This window comes from Lepisosteus platostomus, chromosome 23, assembly GCF_059453375.1.
Source record: "Lepisosteus platostomus isolate fLepPlt1 chromosome 23, fLepPlt1.hap1, whole genome shotgun sequence".
Taxonomy (NCBI): domain Eukaryota; kingdom Metazoa; phylum Chordata; class Actinopteri; order Semionotiformes; family Lepisosteidae; genus Lepisosteus; species Lepisosteus platostomus.
The window spans coordinates 5,778,039-5,791,619 of record NC_142633.1 but is presented as its reverse complement, the minus strand read 5'-3'; the positions used below and the strand labels follow the sequence as shown (position 1 = coordinate 5,791,619).

Genomic DNA, 13,581 nt, shown 5'->3' with positions numbered 1-13,581 from the left:
CCACCCTGGATGGGTCAGCAGTCCATCACGGGGCACACACAGGCACACACACTCACACCAGGGCCAGTGTTCCCAGAAGCCAATTTACCTACCAGTATGCCTTTGGACTGTGGGAGGAAACTGGAGGACCTGGAGGAAAGCCGTTTTGATGCCATTTATAGGTATTTTGGGCCTCCAACATTACTAGATACAATAACCTGTGTTAAGTCTGTGTCTATGTTGATTTGACCTATTTACTAATTATGTCAATCACTTATGTGAGCAAGTGGGTGTGATCTTTATGCTAAATGGTATAGAACTTTCTACCGTGAACAATTAATTATTTGTGCGTAAATTACATTGACAGGAAAGTGTAATTTAATTTTTTAATAAAACCGTAGAAAGTTGTTATGCTCTTGGGAGGGGCTCTCATGGGAGAGAACGAGAGGCTCAGACCACGCGCGCGGTGTGGAAGCGTGCGCTCAATCACTTTCCAAGCGGAGCCCCACAGCGCCTACAGGGAAGAGGAGGTCTCCCTAGAGGCAGCCCAAGAGCACAGCAAGAACAAGACACAACACATCCCAAGAGCACAGCGCCTAACATTCTTGCTCCAGTTAACCCCACTCTAACAAGGCTTTTCTTCCTCTCTTTGCAAACACGGAGGTTTGAGGTGTCTTGTGATCAAGGACAAGGGACAGGTAAAGTCCAACTCGCTATGTCTCTTGGAGTCTGTAAAAGTCAAAGTTTTCAGATCGTACACTGGCGATATGCACCTTTTACACATCAACACTGATAAGAAGCATGCTCTTCAAAGTGCTGTAAATGCACTTGGTTTTGCGATACTGTATTCAGAAGCCTACCGGTGCGCCAGTCACACTCTGTTGCTGAAGGATCTGTAGTGTCTTGGCTCCAATCCGTGTTAAACACTCAGTCTAATTTGCCCTTGTTAAATTTAACAGCTCGGAAAGGATTTCTGTGCTTTAACTCAGTTGCATCCTTCAGTTAATAAGCTTTAGAAGACCTTGAAGAAGTCTGAAATCTGGGCATACATTAATTGTTAAGTGCAGTCTCAACCACTGGGTTATTTGAACATGCAAAATAATTTATTTTAAAGTCTAGATGACCCAATAATTAAGAGTTCTGTTTGCAATGAACACTAGAAGACCCCTTTATTTAACAGCGAATGATCACAGCACATGACTGATACTGGTTTCTTGTCTAACAGAGCGTCACAGTTTAAAGAAACTGCATGAGAAACCCGCCCCCAAAAAACTGTAGATGTTCTTACCTGGCTGGGCATGGTTGGTGGAGGAGGCCAGAAATAGGGATTATTAAACCGAGGCTCTGCCATCCTAAAAAAACAAACAAACAAGGATTAAATAGTACACACACTGAGTTTGTTCGTAAAACAAGAAGCCTTTTTAGATTAATCTTCGACAACAGTACTTAATTCAACAGCACTACCTCAGCACATCGCGTGTAGTTCTTGTTCCACAACAGAGTGGTTTTTCCAGGGATTCACCTGGAAAGGATTTAACCTCTTTTCACACAAAGATGAAATATTAGGACTCACTAACTGTGGCTGAAAAGCTGATCAACACATTTGTGGTCTCTCGAATTGACTACTGTAATACTCTACTCGCTAGGGTATCTAAATCTACTCTGAACAAGCTGTAGTATGTCCAAAATTCAGCAGCCAGAATCCTGACCAGGTCTAGTGCAAATGATCACATTACTCCTATCCTGGAGTCCTTGCACTGGCTTCTGGTCAAATTCCGTGTGGACTTTAAAATCCTCATGCTCGCCTATAAGGCTCTGCATGGCTTGGCACCTCAGTATCAACTATTATTCCCCTACTCCCCACCTCGCAACCTTCGCTCTTCTAACTCTGGTCTCCTTACTGTCCCCCAAGCCCGTCTACATTATATGGGTGACAGGGCCTTCTCCTGTTATGCCCCCAAGCTCTGAAACTCTCTGCCCAAGGATATCAGAGAGTCACCGTCTCTAAACTCCTTCAAATCCAGACTCATAACCTAATTCTTTAAAAGAGCCTTAACTTAACTGGTTCCATTCTTCACCCCTCTGCTTTTCGTAGTACCACCATCCACGGTCTCTGTATATTGTAATTTTGTTTTATCTTGTGTATTCTTTTTATTTATTGCTGTTGTTGTTCTGTAAAGCGCTTTGAGAAGCCACCTTTAAAGGCATAGTTTATTATTATAAATATTAATTCTGTGAGAGGTGCCTTTACTTTACATGTTAAAGGTTAAGTGGTTCCAATGGTGTAAAACTTAAGCAAACATTCATATTGGGTTTTACACATGTCCTTCTACCAAAACCTGTTGCTGAGGTTCACACAAATCCTTCTATGTGTCTAACACACATGCAGGCATGCACATGGTCAATATTTGAATACTTTGCCCTTATGGTGAGCCAAAGAGGCACCTTTAATGACCTGAAGATCGGGCTGGTGTCTGAGCCGGAGACCAGTGTGACAGAGTGAGGAAGCCCAAAGGAAAAGCGCACTGCCCCGAGTCTAAATTTTTTTTCCATGGTTTAGCTTCTTGTGAATTTGAAACAGTCTGTCCAGAAAGGAAGGGGTTGAATTACGTGAAGCCAGCGGTTCTGAAACTGCTCACTGTGGCAGGATGAAGGGTCACACCACCCTGTGGTTCTTGCTCCAAAGCACGCAAAATTGGCAGCAGCCATTTCACCCTGCAACTCACAGCTGGCAGCCCACTGGAGCTCAGCAGGTGTGAGCCTGGTCAGGACCTGGATGGGAGACCTCCTGGGAAATACTAAGGTTGCTGCTGGAAGAGGTGTTAGTGGGCCAGCAGGGGGTGCTCACCCTGCGGTCCATGTGGGTCCTATACTATATTGTAAACAGGCGCCATCCTTCGGATGAGACGTAAAACTGAGGTCCTGACTCTCTGTGGTCATTAAAAATTCCAGGGCGTTTCTCGTAAAGAGTAGGGGTGTAACCCCGGCGTCCTGGCCAAATTTCCCATTGGACCTTACCAATCATGGCCTCCTAATAATCCCCATCTATGAATTGGCTTCATTACTCTGCTCTCCTCCCCACTGAGAGCTGATGTGTGGTGAGCGTTCTGGTGCACTATGGCTGCCGTCGCATCATCCTGGTGGATGCTGCACATTGGTGGTGGTGGAGGGGAGTCCCCATTACCTGTATAGCGCTTTGAGTGGAGTGTCCAGAAAAGCACTGTATAAGTGTAAGCAATTACTATTATTATTATTATTATCATTAAAATTAAACATGCCAAAATTAAAAGGAATGGTCTTGCCACAACCTCTAAAAAAGCAGCTTTTTATTAAGTACCTGGCCAGGATGCAGTTGACATACTCATTAAGGTGAAATTTCATGAAGAGCTTGGTTTAGATATGGAGCAGACTTTCGCTTTATGACAACAAAAGCCAAAGACTGCGACTACTACAAATCTAATCAGCGGATTATTCACTATCCATGTAAGTGTGGAGTCTGACCTTCTATCATGAGAAACAAGGAACTACAGTGTTGTATGCCTCTCTTTCAGCACTATCACAGCAGATCCTAAGACCTATCCTAACTTAACACACCTCAACCACAAACTCCACAGGTCCATAGAAACATCAAAGCAATACAATGTATATGGTTATTTAACAGTATGCCTTTTTTGCTAGAAAAAATACGTAACAATATTTTTGATGACCTAATGTACAACCTAAAAATGTTCACATCTGAATCTTATATCATATAAAGATATTGAATGTTTCTTATAATTTTAATATATACCATATGTATACACTCCCTGCATTTCATCATTGCTAGAGAGTTTCAACTTCAAGTGATAACTCAATATAGTACTTTTTATACTACAAATGCAAACAAACAACTAAATGTTAAGGATGTCAAGTAATTGTGAATAAAGGGCAAGTCTTCTTTATTAATCGATTCACCAGAAGCAATAAACAACACCAGGTCACGACTCCTCACTGTTTAACAAGCAGTAGGCATCATCCCGGACTCAGGACAGGGAGAACAAGTAAGGTGTGTGTCATGAGGAACAGTGTTAGCACTCTGGCCTCCAGAGAGGAGGGTCATGCGTTCACATGCTGGTTGACACATTTCTGTTGTACCTCTTAGCTCTTCGATACCACTTCAGCACTGCTCTCACATGGCTCCAATAATAGTTTGCTCTACTAAGAGAGCTCCAGGTTTTCACTGGAAAGCAGAAACTCCTCTCAATTGATTTAGCTATATAAACAAACGAAACATTAAAGCTCCATCCGTGTTTGAGCACATTCTGCAGGTAAGAACTAATGTCTCCTCATTTGTGCGATGCAATTTGTAAAGTTACAAATCTAAAAACTATCTAATTTTTTATTGCTTTTATCAAAACCTCTGAAGCAAGCAAAAGCATAAAATCTAGAACATTTCTGGCTTCAGCCGACTGAGAAAAGGACTTTTACATTTGCAGGGGCCCATATTCGTGCACACATTTGCTAATAACTGCATATAAGTGTGTCAGAGGCACGTTACCAAGCTCCTGCACAACCTTGCAGGCTATGGAATTTTCATACAGGAAAACTGGTTACATGGAAGCTCTAGATAATTAAGAAAGTGAAATAACTTATGACGCTGTCCCTTTCTGAGGAAATGCAAACAAATTCATTAAAATTTTGCAGCACTAAACCTTATTTGAGAGTGTCTTTAGAAAAAAGAATGTATCTTCCAAAAACGAATGACCTATCCTGTACATGCATATCGCACAAATTAGACCAGAGTAATCGTCCACTCATCTTCATTATTGTACACCTGGAGAGCAAAATGACTTTTAATGTGATCGGTTTTCTCGACAGAATAATTTAGGTGCTCAATCAACTCTCAGCGAAGGAAACTTCCTAGCATCTTCTCTGAATAATATTAAAATGCTAATTTATAGTACAGTCTAATTTCAATACTTCTGTTAGGGAGAGTGTCTGAGGGACTCATTGAGTACAAACGTTCAAAGTGGTGGCTATGGTCTTTTTGTTCATGGCAGACAGAGGTGACTGGTGATCTTAGGAAACTAAGCAGGGTGGACTAGATCATCAGAGAAAAGTCTTAAATTACTTGAGCAGTAGGTTTAAAATGTCCATCATTTATTCCCTCTTGTAAATGTTTGTTCCTGTAAAGAATCCATAAAATATATATTTTATTGCAGCTTTCAAAGAACATTTATTTTCAGCACACATAAGCACTATAAGATAAGAGTGCTTATAAGATCACTATATTGGACATATACAATTTCTTGCATTAGGAATTTGTCTTTTCGCATACCCCAGCTTGCTCTCCATGAGACCCACAGACAGGGAAAGAGAAGCTTGTGGTCAGAGCGCAGGGTCAGCCATTTATGCAGCGCCCCTGGAGCAGTTGGGGTCAAGGGCCTTGCTCAGGGGCCCAACGGAGTAGGATTCCTCCGCGTGCCGTGGGATTTGAACCGGCAACCTTCCAGGCGCAGGTGCAGATCCTTGGCCACAGTGCCACAGCTCCGCCCTAATGTTGAGCATTATTAATGAAAACAAATGAAGACATAGTAGACTGACAAACATCCTGAGCTACATGTTCCAAAAAATTCTGTTCCTAATCGGATGTCCTTTACTAAAGCATCTCTGAACAAGTATAGAATCTTTGGTCTTCTAATCCATTTTATTAAAAAAAAAGTTCACCAATCCTCCGTAAACAACCTTCCTCAATGGCTATAATCCTCACATTGAGCTAAACAAGGATCTGACCAGAGACCTAAAGTCAATGGAAATTCAGGAGCTGGGTATTTTACTGCAGCAATCTTAGTGAAGTACCTTGCTTCACCTTAAGCAGGATTTCATCCCAAGTTTGATATGAGTCCAGAGCTCTAACCATTACTCCACACAGTTGTCTTAGCTTCTCAATCTGCAGAACACAAGAGGGCTACAGTGAGCTCAAAAATGCTACAGTATACCCAGAGTGCCGAGCATCCATGAGCTCAAGGCACTCCCATCAGACACTACTCCCCTCCAGTCTGTGCTCTTTCTCCTACTAAGCAGGAATGCAGCATATAAAATAATATTTTTGTAAGGAACCGTGCCTGATACTCATCCCTCTTTTACAGAGAAAAAATAATTCAAGTTTACAAATGCTAGGGGGCACCCAATTTCAACATAGCACTAATGGAACAAGAATGTCATAATGGGATGAAAACATATGTTCAGGTTTTTAGAGAGTTCACATCATCGTGTTTGCTCTATATGCTACATTACACAGCATCTGGACTCTGAAACAGGCAGGGTAGAACTTGCATGTCTGAACTGAATCTCCTGTTGCAGAATGTGGAGTAGCCCAGCAAAACACCACTCAAACACTACTGACGTGAAGGATGGATTGGTGCTGCTATTAGACATACAAAATAATATTACAACTACTGCTTCTTGCATTTAAAAGTGGTCTGCTGTCATATGCATCCATATTTCCAAGACGCCAATGCAACCACCCACCTTCAACAATTCAACTGCAAAAAGGGTTAAATAAAGGATAGCATTTTATGGCAAACTGAAAGAAAAGTGATGAGTTATTTCTCCATTTGCCAGTCCATGGTAAATAAAAAATCGACTGAAAGCACACAGGGGCAGAATAGCTACAGAATGGGCAGTAAGAATCAGAATGTCTTCATTGAAAAGGCCATCTATGCAAGAGTTTAATTGGGCAGATGCACAGCAGCAAGCACTCCGTTTCTGTTGGAAACTCATGTACAGGGACTAGCGATAATTAATTTAATTAATCAACTTGTTGTTTATTCAGCTGTCCTGAACAAAGGAGAGACATTACTCACAATTAAAGGGCAACGTTTTGAACAAATATTGAAATAAGAAGGAAAATGGATAAGATGGTGGCACAGTACCACAGTGGTTTGCATTGCTGCCTTGCAGCACTGGGGCCCTGGGTTCAATTCCAGACCTGGGGTGCCGTCTGCCAGGATGTCTAAAGAACTCTGGTTTCCTACGGTCCCAAGAGTTACTGGAAGAATAACTGGCTTCTGGTAAAACTTTTTCTGTGTGCCCTGTGACGGACTGGCATCCCATACAGAGAGTATCCCGCCTTGTGCCTGTTGCTAGATGAGATCCAGCTCTGCCACGACCCTGAATTGGATAAAGCAGTTAGAAAATGGGTGGATGAATGAGAAAAGATCACACTCAAAGAGCAGTCTGAGGTGTAAGTCCTTGGAGAAAGTCGTCTGTTCTTTTAATTTCTTGCATCCATCAATGTGCCAACCAGTTCTAGAACATTTGCTGGCCTTTGGAAGAGCCCACATTGACCCTGAACCTAACATTTCAACTGTATTTTAAAGGTTTTCTTGATTGTAACATACGAAAAATGTGCATCACAACAACAAAAAAAGCAGTTAGTTTTACAGCAGGTCAATTAGGCTTAGTGTATATAAAAATCCAAATAATTTTCAACTTATCCATTTGCAATTTCATCCTTTCATTATCAGTCAGTTAATTTTAGAAAGGGCCACCACAGCCTGGAGCTGCTCCCAGAAGCACAGAGCACAAGGCAAGCCTATCTCCTAGACACAGTGCCAGTCCATCACAGGGCACACACAAGGATGGTTAGAGATACCGATTAACCTGGCCAGCCTGCCTCCAGGGGGTGGGAGACAACCAGAGCACATTGAGAAAACCCACGCTGACCAGGAGACAACATCCAAAGGCACAAAGATGATACCCTTGTCTGGAAAAGAATCCAGCCGCTGTGCCAGCCTTCGTGTGACATCACAGAATACTGGGTATCAGGTCAGGAAAGGACACTTCTGTCTAACCAGCGAAGAAGCTTCCGTAACAGTTAGCAGCAGAGTGTATGGCACAGCAACTTCCACACGACAGTCCCTCAACTTCACAGACTTCACAGGAATCCACAGAGACACAGCATCCAGGGAAGAGGAAATAGTAGCTCACACGTCTAACAGGGAACAGGAAGCTTTAAAACATGAAATTGCAACCTGGGCAAAGGCTTTATAGCACTGCAACCATAAATACCAGGACCACTGCTTTTCCTAATCTGCACCAGCGACTGTGGCCTGGACCCACCCTGTGAATCTCAAACTCCAAACCTCACACTGCGCTTTTTTACCTTCTTCCCAGCGAAAAGCCAACAGCGAGACCAGGGTCTGTAATTTGTGCCAGGATGGGAGGGTTAGAGTATTGATTTCATCCAGACTTAGACCGAAGGTTCTCTGACTGACACAAACCTGCACGTGTGAGGGTGTATGAGTGTGGAGGGGGGCGTGAAAACTATGACAAATTTACAGCAAATGTAGACGTATATATACTGTATGGAGCTGTGCCAATGCAAATTAAACTTAGTGTAAAATTCAGGTAAAAGGATCATATAAAAGTGATGCCGCTATAGACTACAACCCCATTAGCCCACATGATGTTTGAAAACACCCAGATGCTGAGCTCTGAAGTCAGCGTTTTCAATGATTGGAAAAGCAGCTGATAAAAGTGATCCAATTCCTGGTTATACCGTTAAGAGCTGTCAAACACAACTGGGAAAGAAACATCAAAAATGTATACAAGCTACAAATGATAGGTGGTTAACCTGCCCCTCTAGCCTGCTTGGTTGTTAGCTTCCAATTGATTCAAGGATCTCATCCAGTTATTTCCTCGAAGACGTTTTGGCTCTAACAATACCACTGGGTAGCTTGTTCCATACTCCCACAACCCCTTGTGTAAAGAAGTGCCTTCTGTTCTCAGCTTTAAATGCACTTCCAGGTGGGCTAACTGTGTAGAAACTATTGTCAGACCACAGCTTAATTTAAGACAAAAGAGCCCAGTAACACATGATCACACTATAATGACCTAAATGAAACTAAAACAAAAGTATTAACACCTGTAAAAGCCTTCACATTCTTCAGGCCGATCCCTGGGAAGAAACAGACGTGAAGAACACTGCTGCGGGCTTATTCGGGACTTAGCCACTTCTTCACAGGGCCACACCTACCATGTGAATAGCAGATGTATGGGACATGCCACAAAGCCACACTATGAATGCAGAATCACTGAGATCCTGCGGGAGAACCATGAAATAAAAATATTTTCCGTCAACAAGCCATTAGCCATCAAACCAGATGGACCAAAAGGCTTATTCTTTTCAGCCGAGGTTCTCCTGATAAACATTTTGCATTTCACCTCCACTAGCTACATATACTGATGACAAAGACCCTCATTTCTCAATTCCCCCAACAATTAGCAGAGTGAACCAAAACTGGCACGGCACTGAAACCAGCCTCCCATCACATACAGCAACATCACTCTCCCAGAAAACCCGTTAAGAACGAAGAACCACTTTCGGTAATTTGCTCTCAAGTCTTACAATTTTTTTTAACACTCAGGAAATCTGATATTATTGTTGGCACTAACCTACCAGCCTTCGGATTTCAGGAAAGCAAAAAAAAAACACAATTCTGCTAGCATAAAGCAGGACCCTGCATTCAATGCAAATTCATTTTTATAACATACAAGCACACTGACACACAGAAACATACTGCAACCTGACTACCTGAGAAGCCAAACAGAACCCACATACAGGATTGACTCATGAATTGTTTTTTTTTTTTTAGTTTAGTTTAGAATTTCCCAATTAGCAGGCTACAAGCATTTCAAATGCATATTTGGTTAACTATGTGCCCCCAGCGCACAGATTTTGAACGTGATCGTAGTATGAATGCAAGCCCTGCCTCAGGAAAATGAAACAATTTCCAGACACCTGGTATTTTTCAGAATAATAAAATACAGTACAGCAGGGAGGAGGGCACATTAAGCTGAGGAGAGACAAAGCAGCAAAGCTCCTTTTGCTGCAGATAATTTTCTGAACACTCTGTTGCCCGTTTATTTTTATGAAAGCGACCACAGTCAGAGTAATAGCACAGTGGAAAACACCATACAGCAGCTGGCAAATGTAGAAGATGGAATTTTTTTAAAAAAGGCTCAGCAACAATCAGAAAGCAATTGAAAGTAAAAACACCTTTAATTATTGGCCGGAAAGAACCACTACCTTCATCCAGGTAGCCATTTGCATTAGAATCCAACACTAAGCAATTAAAAATGTCTAGCATTTGTAAAGGGCTTTACATCCCAAAGCTCCTAAGACACAGGAGGGGTCTCACTGCACCCCTCCAGACCAGAACCCCCTTGGAAGATGAGCAGCCATTCTACTCCAGCAGTCTCAATCAGGAGGAGAAATCAGAAATGCTGCACTGACTGAAGCAAGGAAGAACTGCAGGGAGGCCAGACTGTCCAAGCTTGGACAGGACAGGACCCACCAATTACCAACAGCACCTTGGGATCTTTAACAACCACAGTCTGGACCCTAGTTTAAAGTACTGTATAAACTAGCAACGCGTTCACAAGCCCCACAATTGTCAGACACTACAGCCCATGAGTGAATCTTTGCATGTTACAATACAGACGGCATGATGGTACAGCGGTCAGCATTGCAATTCCAGTCCTGAGGTGCTGTCTATGTGGAGTTTGTACGTTCTCCCCATTTTCCTTCTGGGTTTCCTCTGGATACTCCAGTTTCCTCCCACAGTCCAAAAGCAGACTAGAAGGGTAACTGGCCTCTAGTAAAACTGGCCCTGTTGCGAGTGTGTGTCTGTGTGTACTGCAATGGACTGCTAGCTGACAAACTGATGTGCCTCCACAAAAATAGGCTTTAATAACTGATAACTGAGATTCTGCAATGGACTGGCGTCCCGCCCAGGGTGTAGCCTGCCTTGCAACCATTGCTTTCCAGGATAGGCTATAGCTGCAAGCCAGTCCTGAACTGGAAGATGTGGTTAGAAAATGGATGGATGTTACAATCCTGAATAGCAGTTTCGACCAAATCACCGGCCCACTAACTAAACAAGTTGAAAAACTGGGAATTTCAGACTGAAACCAGTAAGCACTTCATTTATACTAAGTGCTGCAGGGGATCTGAACTGCCCACACATACTCCAGCCGAATCTCTGGGATCCCTCAAGAAACACATAAATAACATTACTCAAACAATAATCTACAGTAACCCAAGCAGGAAGGACACGACAGCTCCCTTTTATCTGTAATATTTCTTAATATAACGACAATCTATAAATTGATCCGATGTGTCAAAACCAGAAAATAGTGTCATAATACACACAGGAGATTAAAAGATCCTCATTTACCAGTTCAGTTTTTACATTTTAATTTTCCCCAAGTAATTTTCCATGCGTGGGCTGCAAAGGAACAAGTGAAGGTTTATTCCTACTGTGAATTTCTCCTTTACCTATAATCAGTGAAACTGTATTGCGTGAAACAGTCTCATTCTGTGTAATGGTGGGTCACCATTCACATTTTTAGGCATAAAATATCAGCTTCAATAAATAATGCAGCTGGGTAGCTTGTTCCATACTCCCACAACTCTTTGAGTAACGAACAGCTTCCTGTTCTCAGTTTCCACGTAGTTTCCACTTGTTCATGTTTCAACTGCTCATTTTGTACAAGACTAAAAAGGCTCAGTTTCTTCAGCTTGTCAGTGTATGGTTTTCCTATAAGCCCCAGATTGTCTGTTATATAAAGCCGAGACCAAAACTGAACACAATATTCGACAAGATGTCTTGCTAGTGCATTATACAGTTTTAACATGAGCCTTGATTTAAATGCTACACTTTTAACAATACCAACACAAGATAATAAGGTTGCAAATGAGAAGAGGCCATTCTGTCCACATAGACCATTTAGAAGATATAAAGACCAAATGTCAGCGAAATTGCTTCCCTCTATTGTCTGCAATGACATGTCAGTACAGACACCTCAGTCTTTTTCTGTAGAAGCCTCTTTCAGCACAGCGTTTCCATTTTTTAATTTAGAGCTTTTGTCTTTGCTACCTGCATGCAAAACACTGCACTTGTCTACATTAATCATCATCTACTCTTTATCTAACACTTATTTGAATTTCGATTGTTGCTGGATTTTCTTTTTGTTCTTCCCACTGTGTACCCTGAAGACCTCTGATCAGATTCCAGCTGCTGCCTTTACTTTTGCCACTCAACCTCTTGACAACAACATAAACTTAGTCCTCTTACTAGCAGGGTGTCCACTATAGCAGTGGCCTTGATTGTCCAAATAATGGACACTACAGTGCAATGTGGTAGATTCAGCTAATTATGGATATTTTTAAAGCTGTCCCTCAATTTATGGACATCAATGACCCTTAAGTTGCTGTCTTTTAAGAGCTCTCTGTCCTTGAGAGGCCTCTATATAGTTCCAGAGGCTTGCACCACACTACCAAGAAACAAAATTGTGTTTTTGTTGGAGTTAACCCAATGGAATGCTTAGAGGTATGTATAAATTCAAACACCAGGTTTTCTGGAACTCACTAAATTATTCCCACAAATACAATTTTGCCCTATGTGACACATACAAATGTGCCTTGATCCTCTTATACAATCCGTAGCTCATTCCAGCACATGTCCACATTTCATCAAAAGTACAAACACACCTGAAGGCAACTGCATATCATTCTCAGTTAATTCATTAATCTAATTGCATATTAAGCATTACAGTCTATAGTCTCAAAGTCTAAGCCTATATCCTATATATAAGCTTACATATATTCACCCTTTGCATAAAGCATGATCAGACAGCCATTCCAACACACTGTCTTCTTTACCAGAAGGGAGTATAAGCATTTTATTTCACTACAACATGCCATAACATATAATAAAAACAATCTTTTGGGCAAAATGAAAAGCAAATTCCTCCTCATACAGCAGTATTGTGAAAGGTTGTTTTTTTGTGTGGTATCAACAACTTCACCACCTTGCTTTCTTATGAGTACAAACAGTGGCTTGTGTGAAAACCTACATACCACATCTTTGTTTTTTACATTGTCTGTGGCTTCCACACACAACATACACAGTACATGCTCATGGAAAGCAATGTGGAGCAGTGGTCAGGACTCTGTGGGTTCAGACCCCAGGTGAGACAATTACACCCTTGAGTAAGGTACTTCACACAGAGTACCCCTGAAAATGTCCTGTTCTTTACATGGATATAAATGTAAGTTGTTTTAGATAAAAGTTTCTGTTAAATTAATGTATATTATTCATTGTAATAATAACATTATACAATGGTAAATTAACAGTATCATCAATCAATAATAAAATAAATATTATTAATTATATTACACAATAATTAATTGTAATAAACTGTCTTTCAGGCAAGACAAATTACACTTTATTAGGTTCACTGACTTCATGTATAGCAGCCTAAGCTTACAAATGAACAAAATGAACAAAACTCATTATAAAAATAGTTTGTGATGTAGAGATCTTTGAGACAATTAGGTCAACATGACAGCCTTTAATAACACCGTACAATAGTATCTGCCATAATTATAAAACCTTTACTTGCAACACTACATGCTAGCATATTTGAAAGCTGTTACTGTATTCTGAGCTTCAGAAGTGCTACAGTGAATCCAGTTTAATAAGAGCAGGTAAATAAGTTCCGCCCAGTACAACATCCATGCTGTTGATGCAAGAGAAAACACAAGTGATCCCT

At 41.4% G+C, this 13,581-nt stretch overlaps 1 protein-coding gene across 11 annotated transcripts in view; it reads right to left on the bottom strand.

The window, feature by feature from the left end:
• Positions 1–13,581, bottom strand: part of znf362a (zinc finger protein 362a) — an 85,199-nt gene that overhangs the window by 59,695 nt on the left and 11,923 nt on the right. For all 11 annotated transcript variants that reach the window (XM_088616764.1, XM_088616766.1, XM_088616756.1 and 8 more), the window contains exon 2: positions 1,268–1,331. In XM_088616764.1, the coding sequence (XP_088472890.1) occupies positions 1,268–1,330 (63 nt within the window). In that variant the 5' untranslated portion in view covers position 1,331. The remainder of the gene's footprint in view (positions 1–1,267; positions 1,332–13,581) is intronic.